We start from the raw sequence: 18428 nt of genomic DNA on the forward strand, positions 1-18428 counted from the left end.
ATGATTTGGAGTTTTAGTTACCCACAAACTACAATATTCACAGCTGTGCCAAAGGTTTTCTGAGGTTCACAACGTGCTCTTATGATGCACCATCAGGCTGTGGTGCCCTCTGCTGCCTGACTACTGTCAGTAACGTCCACAGATAACAATCACAATATTATTGATTGCAATTTTCAAGTTTTTAGTTATTCATTTTTTTATATGGTGTTGTTCTTCCATTGTTATAACATAATGCTACCATAGACTTGTAATACATTTTTTAAAACGTTTGAGAAAATATGAAAAGAGTCAGATAATTGTGCAAAATACACATTTTATTTAAAAAAAAAAGATCCTTAGATGGTGATGTTTTATAATGTATACTTTCTGAAATCACATACAGGGGAGCTTTTTCAATTAACTTTTAACTGGTTTATTTTCATTTTTTCACGAGTCTGGATCCACTTTTCTCAATTGTTCAGCCAAAGATTCCCTTCTTCTTTTCTGTTAAGGAGAAACAAATGTGGCCTTTTACTGTGAAGCCATCTATCATCTGTCTCCTATCCAGAATTTTTCTATCTGCCTAATTGGATTTTGGATTCTTACCTTTCTCAGTAACAGTGTACGTCGCCTCCATGCCGCCTTTAATGTGGTCAACGACGTGACAGTGCAGCAGCCACGTGCCAGGATACTTAGGACGCATCTTTACTGTCTAAACAGGAAGAAGAGTAGAACACAGCCTTGATTACTGTTCCCCAGTTTCACTTTAATCAGAGTCGAACCATAGTGCCAAGATAAAAGTTTCCGTATATTCTAGTGATTAAAATGAGTTTATTGTTTTTGAGTTTCAACAAAAGTATTCATTGGTTCTGCATTTACGTCTTTTGGGGTTTCTGGGATTACACTGATTTCAAAACGCTTTTAAAACTCTGCATATTGTCATACCTGGAAAGTGGCCGGAAACAGCTCAAACACATCAACTTGGTGTGGACCACCACCCAGCTGCAGAGGAATGAGGATTATTGTAGGCGTTTTCATTTGTAATTGTGTAGCAGTGTCTTGTGCACTTATTTTATTGCTATACCTTATATTCCACACTGTGTCCATGCCAGTGCACGGTGTGTATGTCCACATCATTGCCCATTCCCATCAGGTGCCAATACACCTTATCGCCCACCTCCATGTTCAGCCCATTCAGGTTTCCATACACGTAACCATTAATGGCTGCATGCAAACACACAGATCATCACGTTAGGACAATGTAAGCATATTTTGATAGGTTGTAAAGTTTTTGTGTTTTTCCCACCGTGTATCTTGTTGCTCTCTATGAATGTTTCATCATCCTTTAGGTTTGTGCGAGGGTTCCTGATATGGGTCCTGATGTTTTCATCCAGATACCTAAAAAAAATAAATGACACCAATAATACTGCACAATGAAAGCACAGTAGTTGAGATATACTGTATCAGGACAACAGACATGACAGTACAGTTTTACCCTGACAGTTATTTCCTCATTTAGCTGAACCAAGTCAATGAGGACAAATGTCAGAATGGTATTAACACTACAATTAGACTACTGTTAAATATAACTTGCTGTTTCATCTTGAAAACATAAGTCATAGGGTTGCTTTAAAATGTTATATTCATTTTTCTGTTACGTCATGCTTTTTTGTTTGTTGGGTTAGTTTTCAATTTGTTAGTTACTTAGGTAGATGTTTGAACTTAAATCCGTGACAAGCTTCATTTGAATCAATGAATCTATAGTTATTTCCCTCAGTTTGAAGAGTAAAGTGTATTGGGACAGGGACATATTTCAGCACCGACCTTGGTTTAGCTAAATCATGGTGACTCTGGGAGAAGTCTACATAAGTGTGTTTATTACCCTAATTCGATGAGTTGGGTAAAATTAAATAATGTAACTCATCATTTTAAGTTAAAAGACTTCAAGTCAGAACAACTCTTTTATAAATTGTGACCTAGAAATTTACTTTTTTATTTTAATCAAATACTATAATCATTTTTATTGTCAATAAGAATTTACAGTGCAAGAAATGTCTTAATAGTATGATGATAAACTGTCCCAAGAATAAAAATTTCACAAAATGTTATTAATTATGGGGATGACATACATTTAAGCCGAAAAGAGACAATCTTTAAAAGTTAGGAAATAAAAGCAGAACAACAGCATTTTTATGGCCAGATACTATGAAGTTAAATATTGTAATCACAGTATTTCTGTGTCTGGTCTCAACACACACTGATCAATTTCGCAGTCGAACACACTTTACTTACCAGCTTTCATTCTCATCAAAAACCAGGAAAAGCAGAGCAAACTCTTCGACTTCCTTCTTCAGTCCAAGACTCCTGGAAGCAAGTTCATAACACTGAACATGAGCACTTGATTAGATATATTATGTGATGCTGTACAAAAACAAATCATCTACCAGGCCAGACCAGCTAAAACACAATTTGTTGTGCACCAGTACCACACTCACCTGCTCCAGCTACGCCGACAGATCACTAACGGACCAATCAGGCCACTGTACAGGTCCTGGCAGGCAGGGAGAAGAAATGTCAGAGTGTGTGTGTGTGTGTGAGAGAGAGAGAGAGAGTCAGAACGAGAGAGAGAGAGAGACAGACCCCACCTTAACAACATCAACAGTGGAGTAGTACGCCCACACCGAACATTCCTCTTGAGCTGCGGTCGGTCCCGTGTTCTTGGTAACATACCAGGTGTAGGTGTGAGTGTCACCTGTGCAGGTGAGAGTTTTTTGTTTTTTGTTTTTTTTTTCAGGTTTGTTATGTCATGTTACATTAAAAAAATGAATTTAGACGTTGTCTAGTAGAACTGGAAGGACAGCTGGCACACACTAGTAGATAGTGGAGTTTTCTTTCTCAGCATCAAACAAAGTTTTCATTAAGAAAAACAGTTTAACACTTTTCCTCTCATCTCCATTTCAGCTCCAACTATGCTACATAGGGGACTGAAAATGGGGGGAAAAGTTCGTTATCCAAATTGCTTATTGATTTTTGTCTGCTTTTCTCTCACAATGAGGCATTCTGGGATTTTTCGTTGCCCTTCCAATCCTTTTTGGTATTCTTGTACCTGGTTGGGTCTGGTAAACATCGGGGGTTTCTGTCTTGACTCCAAAGGCATGGATAGAATAAGGTCTGGATGCCATGTTTTTAAAAACCACTGACACTTTGTCTCCCACATCAGCATGAATCATGGGACCTGAAGGCAGGAAGAAATTTCATCAAGCTGCAGCCTAATAACGTGTGTCACTGCCTGATGGTTCATAAATAATAGAGCGTCATTGTCTCCTGGTGTGAATGGATTTTGTTAGAGCACACATACCTATGATGCCAAGATGTTCCATATCAGCTGTTCTTTCCACCTGGGTGGTAAACTTGTTGTTGGTAAATTGTCGGTAGACCACTTTCTTGTAACGAGAGCCTATGAATCCACCCTGCTGGTCCAGGAAGACGAGAGCAGGACTGCAGAAGGAGGCAGATGGGTTTATTTTTAGAGGAATAAATGCGTCTCTCTTAATACAGAACAATCACCACGTGTGGATGAGCATATCCGTTCAGCTGCATCTAAACATCTTTCTGTGCGTGAATCTGTGTGGGTAGTTTGGTTACACTTAAAATTCAAAACACTGAAAAGAGCAAAACAAAATCATCTGACACCCTGCAAAATAAACAAATGTACGTGCTGATCTGAATTCAAACTCCTACGAAAACTCCCAAACCAACAACATGTGTAGCTCTTCCTGCTGAGCACTTTGCTTGCTACCAAAGGTGTCAATCATAAATGATGTCACAAATATACATTCTAACTTTTAAAAATTGATTGATTGATTGTAGTTTTCTGCAAATGTTGCTCAAACAGGATGAAACCGTGGGCTTGTTGTGGACTATTTTAGTAGCAGATTTGTACTGATCATTTGTGGCAGCAGATGTGAATAATATAATAATGTGCATATGATGGATGGTAATGAAGGGAGGGGGAATCTGCACAACTTGTCTTTAGGTACATTTTTATCAGAACCAGCTGGTTTGGTCCTTTCATTGGTTTTGTTTACGATAACATTTTCATGGAAAATTCTTCTGCATCAATGTACAGTACAGTAACAACATCTAAGAGCCGAGTTCAGAATTTGCTGCTCATTTTTCGCACCAATATTTTGTTAAATTAATTAAATACGCTGACTTTGAAATACTTCATGTGTCACAGTGAACCAGTTAATCTGTCTAACTGTGCAGGGGTTACTGTACTTCTCTTGGCCGCGAAACATCTCAGCCTCCCAGGTGCGGTTCGGGGAGTAGTCCCAGTCTATTTCCATGGCGGCGATGTAGTAGGTTTTTGAATGCAACATCGTTTCACCCTGACGGTGAAAAATGCTGCACTTCTCCACAGTGTAGTTTGCTCTCATCCCACCACGATAATTGTCGACTGTAGGGGAAACCACTTCAAACTGACCTGAAATACCAACAGATGCGCCATCAGACACGGAGCATCTGTCAGAATAACTAATCATGTCAGCATCCTTTGTTCTCCACAACTGGACTGTGTGATTCCTCCTCTAAACTGTTTTTGGTCATTTCTATTTGTTCTTTACGTGTTTATTTTAGCTTTATTTAAGTCATTAGAGGGGATTTAGGTTTATTTTTAATTTCAGTTTGTAAAGGTTTTTTTCAAATTTAATATCAGTTTTAGTTGTAATCTGTAATCGCCTTGGTTAAGGTCAGGCTTTAGGTTTAGGGGCTGTGGTGGTGTGATGTCATATAGTACTAATCCATTTGTTTATACCAAAAAACAAAAGTCGCGCAGCCATTTCTCCAGTCACTAAAGTGACAAAAAAGTTGTAGAAAAATTGAATTTTTTTAACGTCTGTATGATCTTATTTTTGAACATAGATGTTTCTATTGCCTGAGTTTCTTTGGTCAGTTTGAATTAAGTTGGTGCCGATGCCTTTTGTGTCTTGGTTGAATATAATCTTAACTCCTTAATTGTTTCTTTTTGCCTAAACTCAGAATTATATAACTGTAATGCATACATACATACATTAGACGGTACATTGTGTCATTTGCAGGTATTTTCTCTTAAGACAGAGTGAATAAAAGCTGTATACCCATGCTGTCCGGCTCCATAGTGACTGTGTGTGAAATGTGAGGGAAAACGCTGATGGTGTCTCGTCTGTTCTGCCGATAGAGGAAGCGGTTTCCCTGGAAGTAAAGGCTGTTGATGTCCGTCTCTGAACCCAGTCCTGACAGGTGCCAACTTACTTTATCCCCCATACACATGGTCAGGCCTGGAAGGTTTCTGTACACAAACCCGTTGATGGCTAGAAGGAAGACATTGAAAGTACTTTAAGTGTCTCAAATATGATGACGGAGTCAGTTTTTATCTGCACTGAGTGTCTGATGGGAGACTCTAATCCTTTCTGAGCTGCCAGCGATCAGAATGCGAAGGTCTTGTCCTCTACAAACCGTGCATCTTGTTGCTCTCCTGAAAGTCCTCAGCCTCCTTGTTGACGGTGGTGGGAGCAGTGGTGAAGGCCCTAATGTTGTCATCTAAATACCAGCTCAGGTTTTCATCAAAAATTGTAGCCAGGAGGTGGAACTCCTTATCGTAGTGTTTCTGCATGTGCGACAGGAGAAGGGGGATAAACAGTGCTTTCATTCATTCATTCATTCGAGATCTTTTTGTACAATCACCAAAACATTTTGAAGTCTTTCCGTTATTTGAACTCAGGCTTTCTGTAGCTGGGCAGTGGTTCCAAACCTGGACAAGCTGTCACACCATAAAACTATAGGATTGTTACATAATAAAAGAAAATGCATCTGCTGTGTAAAACCACTGTATACTTAATTTTATTTGAAGGCATTGACGTGGCTGTAGCAGAGTTTTTTATCACTCTAATATGATTAGACACAACTTAATTTTAAGAGGTCACAAGCCTAAAATGTTTTGAACCAGTACTGCCGAGTTTGCATCTAAGCATATCAGAATCAGAAGAACTCTTTGATTACATTCTTACTGCTGCATTCTTCGGTTCTCTTGTGGCCCCATTTGAATGGTCCAATATGTCTCGGTGTCTCGGAAAGACGCTTTATCTTTTCCTTTCACATGAACACAATCGGAATTGGTGACTTCACCCCAGTATTCCACTGGTCCATTTCTGTCCTCACCTGTGCTCCCTTCTTCAGCGACCCCTGCCGACAGATGAGGAGGGGTCCTACCAGTCCAGAGTTGGTGTCTTTGACAGAGTCGACTGCAGAGTAGTAAATATAAGTCAGACAGTCGGCCTCTCCCTCTACGGGACCAGCACCCACAGGCACCGTCCACTCGTAGGTGTGCACTATCCCAGGTTTGACCAGAGCAGCTGGAAGCGGAGTCACCACTCCTAAAACAGGAAGAGAATCATTTGCAGAAGTGTTTCTGTTATGCACAGTAACATCAACTAATGCTTGGATTTGGGTTTTTAACTCACTTGGTTGCTTCTTCAGTTCCCGCAGTTTCTTTTCTGTATACGATTCTGAAGAGAAGACAAGCAGAGAGGGAAAGATAGAGCAGGCAGACCAGAAAACAGATGGTAATATAATACCTTATAGCAGTGTGTGTGTGTGTGTGTGTGTGTGTATTAACCTTCCAGTTCATTGTGATAGAGCGTCCCATCTTGCTCTATACTGTATTGAACACCATGTGGTTGTATAGAGTAAGGTCGGGTGGCTTTGTTCTTAAAAACCACCCTGATTGTGTCCTTTTCTTCAGCTCGCAGCACAGGCCCTGAGACACACACACACACACACACACACACACACACAAGAAGTTTCTGACATGAATTTTCAACAATTTTCGGACAGAAACAATAATGAGTAAATAACTGTAAAACCAAATCCAGGTTATTATGTTAATGGTAATAAGTTGGCAGATGGACTACAGCATCTTTTTCACAGAATTTCAGACTAATTTACTAAATCAGCTCTGACTTTCATACATTTGCTCACAGCTACAAACACATGACCGTTCCCGGCCTTCATTACCCAGAATTCCAAGGTGTTGCTCCTGTGGGCTGCGAAGCATCTTTGTTGTGAACATGTTGTCAGTGTATTCCACATAACGAACCTTCTTATATCTGCTCCCAATGCGGTTTCTACCTTTGGTTACAAACGTCTCAGCCTCTCTGCACACGTACACACACACACACACACACACACGCAAAACACATTAAACACATGACAGAAACAGGTTCTTATTCCTTAGTTCATGCTTCAGTCTCCGAAATAGGGACAAAAAAAGAATCCATTTCAGTCCCCCCAGGGTACAATCTACATGAAAGTACCAACTAGGGCTAATTATTGGGTTTCAGGGTAACTACATGTACTGTCTGAGGGCCAAAAAGGTTCATATACGTTTCCGAACTGTCAAAGGTACAAATATGTACCGTTTATTCTGTTATGGTACATTTTTAGGAGACGAGGGTTTTTCAAGTAGATTTGTGGATATGAAAATTTGCTTTTACAATGATCAAGTCAATAATGCAACTAAATTACATATAAAAACAATGAAATTCAAGAACTCAGGTAGTAAGGTGCTGCATTATTAGCACAGTTATTATCACAAGGGTACAAATAAATACTCAGTATGAAGGATACAAATGTGGCCTGAGCGAGTGCAGCACCAGTGACCAGCCCTTGAACCCCTTGAAGGTACAGTTATGTCTCTTCTTTTCTGAGAGTGTTGGGTTTCTGTCTCTGCATGTACGTGTGGGTCTGTGTGCAGTAACCAACCCATCGGTGGGCGGTGTCGAAGCGTAGTCCCAAACTTCCTCCTCAGCAGCGATGAAGAACTGTCTGAGCTCGCCATGTGGCCGAGGCTTATGCACGTTAGGGAAACATTTCTTGATCTCAAATATAGCCTGCATTCCAGCTGCACGAAACAACGAAACAATACCAGACAATATTGGTCAAATGAAATGTATCAATACTGGCTGAAAACGTGTGTTACTTGAATCAAATGGAGGTAACTTTGTGAAATGATGAGGCTCTTGTTAAGCAAGAAGGACATGAGCTCACCAGTCAGATGGTCATTGACGTTGCACGTCAGCAGCCATTGTCCAGGGTTATCAGCTACCATTTCAGCCGTCATGCTGGACGCTGGGAAAAGACTGATTGTGTCTGTGTGGTGGTTCTGAGCAGTCAGGATCTGGCCGTGGAAATGAACTGAATGCATGTCCACCTGTTGAAGACGAATGGCATTTAAGCATTTTGTATCTAAAGAAATGATACAGGCTAATGTAAACGTGGGGTATTATTTTACTACAAAGATTCTAGAGGTTGTAGGACTAAGTTTGCTTAATGTTCTTTTTTAACTTTTTTCATAATATGAAACATAAAGGCAAAGCTATTTTAAAGAATCATCAGTGCATAGTCAGATACCGTGATTAATACTAATGATGATTATATCTAATTACCTCGTTCCCTAAGCCAAACAAATGCCAGTGAATCTTGTTTCCTTGACACACGCTCAGGCCCGGCAGGTTACCATACAGGAAACCGTTTATACCTGCAACAAACACTCAGGGTTAAATTGTAAAGTGTGTGTGTGTGTGTGTGTGTGTGTGTGTGTGTGTGTGTGTGTGTGTGTGTGTGTGTGTGTGTGTGTCGTTGTGTCGCTCCCGCCTCACCGTGCATCTTGTTGCTCTCAATAAAATCTTCGTCCTCCTTCAGGTTCCTGTCAGGATTAGTGATGTACGTCCTGATGTTGTCATCCAGGTACCAGCTGAAGTTCTCATCCGACACCATGAACAGCAGAGCGTACAGGTAGTCTCCTGAGCTGTCACCATGTAGGTCCAGAGTTCCTACAAAAGAGGGGATTTTATCATTTTGGTTTGCGACACAATTTCAGTTTCTCTATTTTTGTTTTTTTTTCTTTGCTTGTTTTTTTTCCCTTTGCTCATTGGTCAATAATGTTTTGAGACTTTAATTCTTTTGATGACAGTGATAAGTTCTTTCACCAAAGACTCACTAAACACACACACATTATGATTACAAAACTTACTAAAAGGTCATATTGCAACCACAGACACAGAATGATTCCAGATTTTAAAAATAAAAACCGTTGCCAAGTGTTCAAATTTACCGCAGAGATAAGAATAACCAGCTGGAGACGAAATGACTCTAATGAGATGGAAAAAGACAAGCACAAAAACACAAACAGGAGTTTGCCAAACATCATCTAAAGGCGGCACGTGTTGACCAGATAAAATTACACAAAATGAGCAAAAATTGACATTAAGTAGATGAAAACTGACACAAAAAAACCCCACAACAATAAAAAAAACACACAAAATAGTTGCAGGCAAAAACCACCATTTTGGTTGTTCTGTGTTTTTTCTGTCTGGTGGGTCTATATATTAAAGGAGGGCCGGGGGCTGGGCTGTTTCCTCTTAATGTGTCCATGAGTAAAACAGCAGAAAGTGACAATACTCCAGTAAAATACTTCAGAATGCCATATAGTTTAGTAAATGAACTCTGGAACACTGGATACTGTTTAATTGAAAAGCTTCCTGTACCTCTCCGGCAGGTGATGAGGGGTCCTACCAGTCCTGAGGCAATGTCTTTTGGGGTATTGACGTGGGAGTGGTAGAACCGGGTCAAGCAGTTGCTGTCCTGTGTTGCTGGGCTGTGGGATTCAGGGAGCGTCCACTCATATGTTACAGCTGCGTTTGGAGCTACTGCGTCGTCCCGCTTCAGGTCTGGACCGGTGCCGTCTGGGTACAGGGCTCCTGAGAAAGACACACACAAACACACAGACAGATTTATCAGCCTTTTTTTCATTCTGCCAATGCACCGATTCAAGCATCAGGCTGTTTGGTTCCTCACCCTCGTTTCCTTTGGTGTAGTTTAGCCCATGTGGGTGGAGGCTGTATGCTATGGAGGCTGCGTTCTTCAGGTGGACGATCACGGTGTCTCCCTCCTCAGCCATCAGCAGAGGTCCCAGGTAACCCAGCCAGACTGGTTTTGTCACCTCTATCCTGAAGGTGGCATCGCTGTACTGCTTGTAGACAGCCTTCTTGTACGTGGAGCCGATCCGCTGAGGGCCCTTCTTCAGAAACACTGAAGCTTCTCTACAGATGGAGAAAATACAATCACAGATTACAACCATTGGCTACAGTGATGGAGAAAACACAGTAATGAGGAAGACGGGACAACACAGAGGCTTGACATTTGACATTTGACATTCCAGCCTGTTATAGGAGGAATTGAACAAATGTTGCTAATAACATATATGAGTGCTCAGTTACACACACGGACACGGATGCAGTGACAAAAATGGAATTCAGACATATTATTAATATATTAATATGAAGTAAAACAGTTCGATCACCTTTAATGGTCAAAACAAAAAATGTAGCTTTGGTTTGATTTAATATTTTGGGTTCTTTACTTGTAATTATTCTGTAATGTTTGTAGATTTTAGGTTATTGATGTTCTTGTTGTAAAACACCTAAATAATATCTATATGTTATAGTTTTGTTTTTAATGTTTTATAGGTCGTTTACATGTAACAGTCTTACACATTTGACAATAAATCAGACTTTTTATTGTCTTGTGTTTTGCTGGTCTAATGTGTTTTTTGCCCCATTATTTATAACGAATATTTAGCCTTTCTATATTTAACCTGCCATGATGTGCTGTTAATGGGGGAAAGATGCTGTTACCTGTTTATACAAACATACATTATATAAACAATATTTTAAGGGTGTCAAGTCACTCAACTGACATGCTTTTCCAAAAGTTTAAAAGTACAAATACTAGCAGAATACAAAGGAACACACTGCTATGCTGCTCAAATGCAACTATGTAGGTGTACATATAGTGTGTGTGTGTGTGTTTGTGTGTGTGTATATATATATATATATGTGTATATAGATATAGATATATATATATATATATATATATATATATATATATATATATATACTAAAATGTTCCGTACATGTAGAAAAAACACTACTGTCCATAAATCAACAGGTTTACTGTTTTTCTTGTGTCATTAACAGCTGACCAACACAGAGGGTCACTGAAAACACACTTGTTTTCGTCTCCAACGTGCATTTTGTGATTGGTCAAAGATCAAAGTGACTGAAGTTGGATAGGGCGACTGTAGCACTGAGAAACGTGTGGCTTGAGGAGATTGGGCATTCTAGTAATACTTTTGTATTTTAATGGAGACCAGTACAGGAGAGAGATGTTGCCTGTTGTTTCAGGTCTGAGTGCTGCTGTGTGAACAAGCTCCAGGCAGCACAGACTCCAACCGACCATGTCATGTGTCATTTGTGTGTACTCACTCGTCCTGGTCCAGCGTTCGGTTTTGAATGATGTTCATTCCACTTGGGGCATAGTTCCAAGAAACCTCCTCTATCCTGAGGAAGTACTCTCTCGTTATCCCAGACACACATACTGCTGCAAAACACAGCAGCAACGCACTCATTAACAGCGGCCTGTGCATCTTAACAACAAGATGGGTCCTTAGTTCTTGTCAGTACTTCCTTGAATGACGACAATGGGGACGGGTGGTGCAGTTTACTGACGGTGAGTCTGTATGCTTCGGAGGCTTTAGACCCTCTGCGTCTTTATACTCCCACATCTGCCTCCCTCATTGCTGGGAATACCCAAATGGGGAAAAGGGGTCACTGACCATCAGGCAAGGTTTGGGGCAACCTATCAGAGGCCTGACTGAGCTAGTTTCTCTTGCACAAGAGCAAAAAATGTTGTGTCAGGTGTATTTGATTGTAAGAGATAAAGAGATAAAATGTAAGGTAGTTGTTTTCATACAGATTTGAGCTACAAGCATCAGTGTTTTATATATATATATATATATATATATCCATGTGTCACATTAGCTTAGCTGTAAAAAAGAAACTCACTGACCTTGTGTCATAGTCATTGTTTCTGTTCTTGTGAAAATTCAGCTAAAAATCAAAACTAATCGTGTTTGGCCAGTGATGCAAACAATCTGACTTTTGATCCAGTCAATATTGCTGCTCAGTGTTTAACTGCAAAAGGCTGAAAAAATGCAACACGCTGCTGACGACTACTTGCCTGTACTTACATTTGTATTTCCTGTTTTGCACTACTTCATTAAATCTGTCCAACCAAGTTGATTAAGCTCCTTTAACAAATTCAATTATTAAAATTACTATTATTTATATTTTTAATATTTCAATTTTATTCTTAGTGTACATTTCCTCCCTACAGCCAGATTTCATTTCATTTACTGTAATGAGTTTGGTTGCCAAATTCTCGTGTGGATCAATAACACGCAATTCTGGTAAGTCCAGGACATGAATTCCTGTCCGGGAATTCATTACAACACACCAAGCACGCTGAGCACAAACCCTAGTTTGACCCATCACATGTGAGCTAAAACTGGATTGTGACAGTAACTCTTCCCAATGCAATAAACATGAATTAGATAAACTGACAAACAAACAAAAAATAAGTATGATCGTCTCCAACATAATAAAATATTTTATTTAATGCAGCACAATTGAATGTAACTTATAAAAATATGTCACTAAGTATATATAAAATGTAATCACTAAACTAGCATCTGTAAGAAAAGAAAACAATTTACACATGCTCTGAAAATGAAAAACAAAAAACAGTGTACAAAGGCACACACACAATAATTTGCTGCACAAGAGATCCAATAAAATGTACAATTGTTGGGACCATAAGTGTAATACTGTCAGACTAAATTTCTGTTGCAAAACATAATCTATTCATAGTCTATTCACTCTTTGTTGCTACGATACAAAAAAAAAGTTTGTTCTGTTCATTTAGTGACATCGATAGTGTAGTTGTTGGTTTTATCAAAGTTTAAAAATACACAGCTTAAAATAGTTTTTCTGCTACATATTTAAAATTAACAAAAGGAATTTTGTGCTCAAAAATGCTTCCGTACTTTCTGACGTACATGTCTGAGCCTCCTCTCACCGTTCGAACAAATAAAGAATATCCTCCTTTTTTGCAATGGAGTTTACAGAGGGAGCTTATAGGACACACACACCTGTATTACTATGGACAAACACCTCGGTTTAATCAGTGAATTCTGTATAAAAGCCTGCAGCATGAAAACACTACATGGTGATTAAATGTGGCTGATGTGCTTGTCAGGTGTTTGGGATTTTTCATGTGAAGTGTGTGTTTCTAAAGAAAAACTGTGTTGTGTCTTGTAGTCACGCACATGCACGTCCCTGGACACTGTGTGTTGCATGTGTGAATTTTTATGTGAGGACGTGCGCGTACAGCGCACTATATCTGTGCATGTACATGTAGACGTGTGTGTGTGCGTGCGTGTAGGTGTGTGTGTTTCATTAAGCATTAAGACTATACTCCTGCTTATAGCAGCACGGTCGGCAGATGGCGTTGACTAAGCCGCTCCCCAACTGTATTAGACAGATGATGAACTCCAACACAGCTAGACCCAGTAAAACACACAGCAGCGTCACATTCCACTCCACAATGTGGACTGGTTGAGTACAGTTTGACCACCTCTCTGGCTGCAACAGATACCTGAAATACATCAGAGGAGGAAGTGAATCACAGACAGAGGGAGGTGCCGCGAAAAAAAGAGGCTGTTGAGTTTTGCACTACACTTGCATTGCAGTGTGAATAGTTGACAATACACAACAAAATATTTTAGTAAAGAAAAGTGAGGGGGGCATCATTAAGGCGAAATGTGTTATTTGCTACCTCAGAACCCATGAGATTAGAACTACAGTGTGCTTATTTATTGTTAGCCGTACTATCAAGGTTTGTGCCCGACACCATGCAAGTTAAACAGCCAAATCCTGTGATTGGTTGGTTTGTCTAATAATTAGTAACACATTAATGTTGCTGTGGTTAAAGGATGGCATTGTGAAGGCCCTTTACAAAACTGATATTTAAAAATATTCAAATTCTGCACAGCTGATACTTAAGGTGGACTGAAATGTGTTACTTGCTTTGTCAGTGCACTCACTGAGAAAAAGCAATGCTGATATTAGTGCACTATAATGGTGCAATTTCTCTCAGGAATCTGCTGTTGCTTTCCATAGTCTTTAGTACATGTGGATTTATTGGTTAAACACATCAACACACATCATAGTGGAATTTTCCCTCACCTGCCCTGATCCCCTGCAAAAGGATATCCCCATCCTAATATGGTGAAGCACTGGGGACCCTCAATCAAGGCCAATCCTGATATGACAAAACAGTAGCCAGAACCCACCAGCCCAACCACTGCTGCCAGCACTGACCCGCACATCTGGAGAAAAACACAAACAAAGTGGTTCTAAGGAAGAACGTGCACATGTTTTCAAGTCTTCAAGTCGTCAAGTTGTTTGTGTCACTGTCCAACGGTCCGTATAAAAGTGTGCTGCCTCTTTTCTCAGTTTCATAGATAAGAAACAGAGGCAGCTGTTACACACCCACACACACACACACACACACACACACAAACACAAACAGCTGCAGCTGTGCATGTACTATAGCTTGACTGGTGTAAACTAAGCTTACTTTGCCAAGTGTGATCCAACAATGGGACCCTTGTTGAATTATCATAGCTGGATTAGCATTAGCGTTCCAGCTCCTAAGGACCCAGTGTGAGCTGGCTTAATGCAACCGAACAGTGTTGTTCTCTAAGTGGTGAGCAAAAACAGGGAAATGGCACTGAAACAGAATTATGTACTAGGGGTGAGAGAGCTTCAACTGTAGCTTTAAGAAAAAAGTTAAATCTAGTTAAATCTATGAACATATGAAACGTATAAAAGCTTTTCTCTATATTTAAAGGTCAAATATTTTGGAAATGGAGATGTTCTTAAATACAAGAAATAGTTAAGTGTCCTGTATCTGCACCCATTGAGCGTAAGTGTAGTTTGCACATTCTCTTACCATTAAGCTTTCGTTCCAACAGCAGCCACATTTCCCCAGAGTGCTGAAGGCCACAGCTGGAATCAGCATCTGGAAACACACAAAAGTCCTTTTATTTGATTGCAATGTCCACCAATGTTTATAAGTTGTTGATTTTTTCCAATAATTAGGAGCCTTGTGAGAACGAAAGGTTACTGAACTTTATCTCTGCTTCTATCAGGCAGCAGTTACTGGGATATCACCACCCATCCCTTTTTAAAATATACGGATATTACTGACAGGACCTTAAACCTCTATACCAACACTTGCCAAGTATGTTATTTGCATACACAGTAAAAACAACTGTAGGATACATTAAGAAAATAACTGATTGTACTTAATAATCCTGGGTTTGGCCCATCGGGCATAATGACTGAATCACAATGGTGTATTTTGTGGGGGACATTTCAGATTTGTTCCAGCAAGTTCAGCTTTAAACTGTCACATTGGTCACAATCTTTTTTAGCTGTTCTGAGGTTCAGCTGTGCTTAAGACACAGTTTGTCACAATGCGAACATTCATTCACATTCACAGGAACATTCTATGACAGCTGACACAGCCAGGCAGTGAAATGACTGCCTTTAATTATACGACCAACAATGTTATTTCTATATTTTCATCACACGGCTATAAAGTCATCACATGGGAGGATGAAAACAACAGATTAAGCTTCATTTAGAAATTTAGGCAGCACTGATGTGGAGACAAGGGGAATAGATGCATAAACAGCACTGAGATACATTTGATCGTAGTACTACATCTGTTTATTTGTGAGTTTTACGTTTTTATAATTCCCTCCCCTTTTTCCTCTCCTCCTCTTTCCTGTCTCTCTTCCAGCGGCCAAGAACTTTAAATCTCATCCTAACAAAGGGAGGGAAGTTCCCAAGGTTTCCCACACACACACACACACATACACACACACACAAAGATCCTAGGCATCATTCAATACACATAATGGATGTCACCCCTATAGCCATATCCTGCAGCACATAAGAAAGGAAGTGAGAGAAGCAAAAAGTGAGGGCGAGGAAGGGAGGGAGCTAAATATAGATTTCTCTCAGGGGGGTGCGGTTTGCTCTTTGACTCTTTAGCATTCTGCCATTTCCAAAATGAAAGCAAAGATAAAACATTAAGAACAGAAAGGTAAAAATGATCTCAAACAAGAAAAACAACCAAAAAAATAAAAAATAAATAACAGTCCCACATAGCATCTGATACAACACATATCATTCACAAACCAAAGGGACATTTTAAGGTTCACACTTCGTTCACTCATAAATTAATACTATATGTACCCAACACAAGTGCTCTGCAGGTCAACTAAGGTTAATCTTGTCTTGGCGACGACAATCTCTCCTCTGTTCCTCCTCAAAACCTCACCAAGAGAACAGCTCCTTTCTGCTCGGTCAGAACATAAACCCATCAGATCAGCAGCGTGTGCAGCAATCGGATTAAGTGTGAGTTCACACAAAACTCGATTGTTCTCACTGAGCAACTGCATACACAGACTAAATGGTGTTGAAGGGGAAACAACTGACGCAACAAAATATTTTCATCTTAAATCACAGTTTTATGAGTCAAAACTTATATCGTACGCACTAAATGACAATTACTATAAATAACTATAAAAAGAAAAGCAATTTAAGCAAAGCCCTATATAATAAACACAAAATTTTTACAATAAAAGGGCTTCAGTCCGCATAGACACACAAAAACTGTAAGGGATCAACGCGTACCAGCATTTGTCTCAGGCAATAATAACTGTTTTGTGGCTACATCGTAATCATGGTGTTTTTCCGTCAGCGGTTTCAGTGGAGCCTTTCAGGGTCACGTGGCTCAATTTCTTTAGAAGAATGATTCATTTTTATTTCAGTTCTTACTCTTCTGTCCTTAATTTTGGATAACAGCAATTTCTTTTATATTTAAAGTCAAAGGTCCGATTCCGATGTTCCGATTTATATACAGATACGACAGATGGCATGATGTGCTTTAACTTAAGATAAACATGTGTATTACTGTGTTTTACCCTCTGAAGTCACTTCTCTCAAATTATTGTGAGACTTTTGTGAATTGCTCAGTAAAATATACAAATAATGGCCACAAAAGCAAAATTTGATTCTGGGCACCAAGCTCACACTGCTGCAACTATGACCCAACCCCATTTAATCAGTAAAAAGTGAACGCAAGGACACGCACGGCCTAATTTCATACTCTGAAAAGAATATTTCTAGATGTTATGACAGATTCGGAAGTAAACCTGTGATATTAAAGTTAAGATTTTAAAGGCCATGTTAATTTCGCTTTTATAAAAACAAAAAGTTTTAACTACATATATGCCTTTGGTCAAAATATTGGCCAAAGCTGAAAAAGCAGACATTAGAATAAAATCTACAAACCAACTTAATTCAATGTGTAATTAAACTAGACAACAATTCATTAAAAGTGAAATTTTTACTCACAAGCAGTCCTCCACCTCCTAGTCCACCAAAGTACAAGATGTAATTGGCCAGACGGTTCTGCTGGATGTAGGCGCTTTCTCCCATAGGGAACAGCAGCAGCAAGTTGGCCACGATACAACAGAGGGCCAGAGGCAACAGGGCCAGGCCCAGAGACCTGGCAAGACCCACAGAACAATACATCGCTTACCCGAAGACGCACACGAGCGCAATGACGAGAGGATAGAACTCAAATGGACCGAGTAGAGCGGAGAGAAGAGAAAGAGGGGAGGGAAGGGTCAGAGCAGCTGGGGAGCCAGGAAATGAAAACGAGTGACAACTAGAGCTTGCTGGGTGTGTAAAGTGTGTGTGTCTAAGTGTGTGTGTCCAAGTGTTGAACAGATTCTTCTATCCTTTGCTGAGGGAGGTCTGGCATGAGACCATGTGCGCCAGGAAACACAGTCAGCGGAAGGGGGTTCACCGGTGTCTGCTCAGTCAGAAAAAAACCTGACTGAGCAGACATTATGAGTGTGTGTGTGTGCGTGTGTGTGTTCTCTTCCCACAGCCTCTAAGTTAGCAGGACCTCAACCTTTAACAGAATTCATTTCCCTCAGAATTCGAGTCACGACAGGTTGACATACTGTACATTTTTACATTTCCTGTTTTGTCTACATACAGTATTTGTACCAGAGCTGCAACTAATGATTAACTACATTTTGATTTTAAGAACATCGTCTAAAAAATGTCTGTTAAGAAAGAGCCAATCTACAGATGGCTGACAAAACATTTTCCAACAGTGTGAGAATCAACTTATCACGTAGGTGAATTTATAAGCAAAAAGCCCAAAACTTGACAGGCTTTAGCCTGTGATAATAAAGTGAACATATGTGGGCTTTGATAAGTACAGTAAACAGCATGTATGTATATTTATTTTTTAATTACTCTCTAATTGTTGAGCTACTTATATTTGTTATGTATTATTTGTTGGTTACCATGAAAACACTTGGTGCTTTGACTTAGTCACGTTTCAGTAAGAGACCTCTA

General features: G+C 39.7%; 2 protein-coding genes across 2 annotated transcripts; both read right to left on the reverse strand.

Annotated features, from left to right (window-relative positions):
- Nucleotides 1–293: 293 nt before the first annotated feature.
- On the reverse strand, nt 294–11617 carry cp (ceruloplasmin). Its single transcript, XM_067513039.1, has 24 exons — nt 11343–11617; nt 9874–10118; nt 9564–9776; nt 8676–8849; nt 8463–8554; nt 8065–8227; nt 7780–7918; nt 7033–7172; nt 6635–6775; nt 6480–6524; nt 6178–6392; nt 5476–5626; nt 5118–5330; nt 4261–4465; nt 3338–3477; nt 3086–3214; nt 2625–2731; nt 2475–2530; nt 2272–2343; nt 1286–1377; nt 1064–1203; nt 925–981; nt 586–691; nt 294–483 (listed from the first exon to the last, which is right to left on the reverse strand). Exons 1-24 carry the CDS (start codon nt 11501–11503, stop codon nt 458–460), a joined length of 3222 nt encoding a protein of 1073 aa, XP_067369140.1. The 5' UTR covers nt 11504–11617; the 3' UTR covers nt 294–457.
- An 890-nt stretch (nt 11618–12507) lies between these two features.
- On the reverse strand, nt 12508–18103 carry tm4sf18 (transmembrane 4 L six family member 18). Its single transcript, XM_067513041.1, has 4 exons — nt 17409–18103; nt 14932–15000; nt 14163–14305; nt 12508–13572 (listed from the first exon to the last, which is right to left on the reverse strand). The coding sequence occupies exons 1-4, from the start codon at nt 17586–17588 to the stop codon at nt 13374–13376; spliced, it is 591 nt and encodes a 196-aa protein (XP_067369142.1). The 5' UTR covers nt 17589–18103; the 3' UTR covers nt 12508–13373.
- Between the last annotated feature and the right edge of the window lie 325 nt (nt 18104–18428).

The sequence above is a fragment of the Channa argus genome, chromosome 8 (genome assembly GCF_033026475.1).
Source record: "Channa argus isolate prfri chromosome 8, Channa argus male v1.0, whole genome shotgun sequence".
In the NCBI taxonomy this organism is placed as follows: domain Eukaryota; kingdom Metazoa; phylum Chordata; class Actinopteri; order Anabantiformes; family Channidae; genus Channa; species Channa argus.

Coding starts and splice junctions, on each gene's coding strand:
- cp (XM_067513039.1), bottom strand. CDS start 11,503: ATGCACAGGCCGCTGTTAATGAGTGCGTTGCTGCTGTGTTTTGCAGCA. Junction 4,466..5,117: donor TATGGAGCCGGACAGCATGG/GTATACAGCTTT, acceptor TTGGTATTTCAG/GTCAGTTTGAAGTGGTTTCC. Junction 484..585: donor GTACACTGTTACTGAGAAAG/GTAAGAATCCAA, acceptor TCTCCTTAACAG/AAAAGAAGAAGGGAATCTTT.
- tm4sf18 (XM_067513041.1), bottom strand. CDS start 17,588: ATGTATTGTTCTGTGGGTCTTGCCAGGTCTCTGGGCCTGGCCCTGTTG. Junction 15,001..17,408: donor TAGGAGGTGGAGGACTGCTT/GTGAGTAAAAAT, acceptor GTGTGTTTCCAG/ATGCTGATTCCAGCTGTGGC. Junction 13,573..14,162: donor TTTGCAGGGGATCAGGGCAG/GTGAGGGAAAAT, acceptor GATGTATTTCAG/GTATCTGTTGCAGCCAGAGA.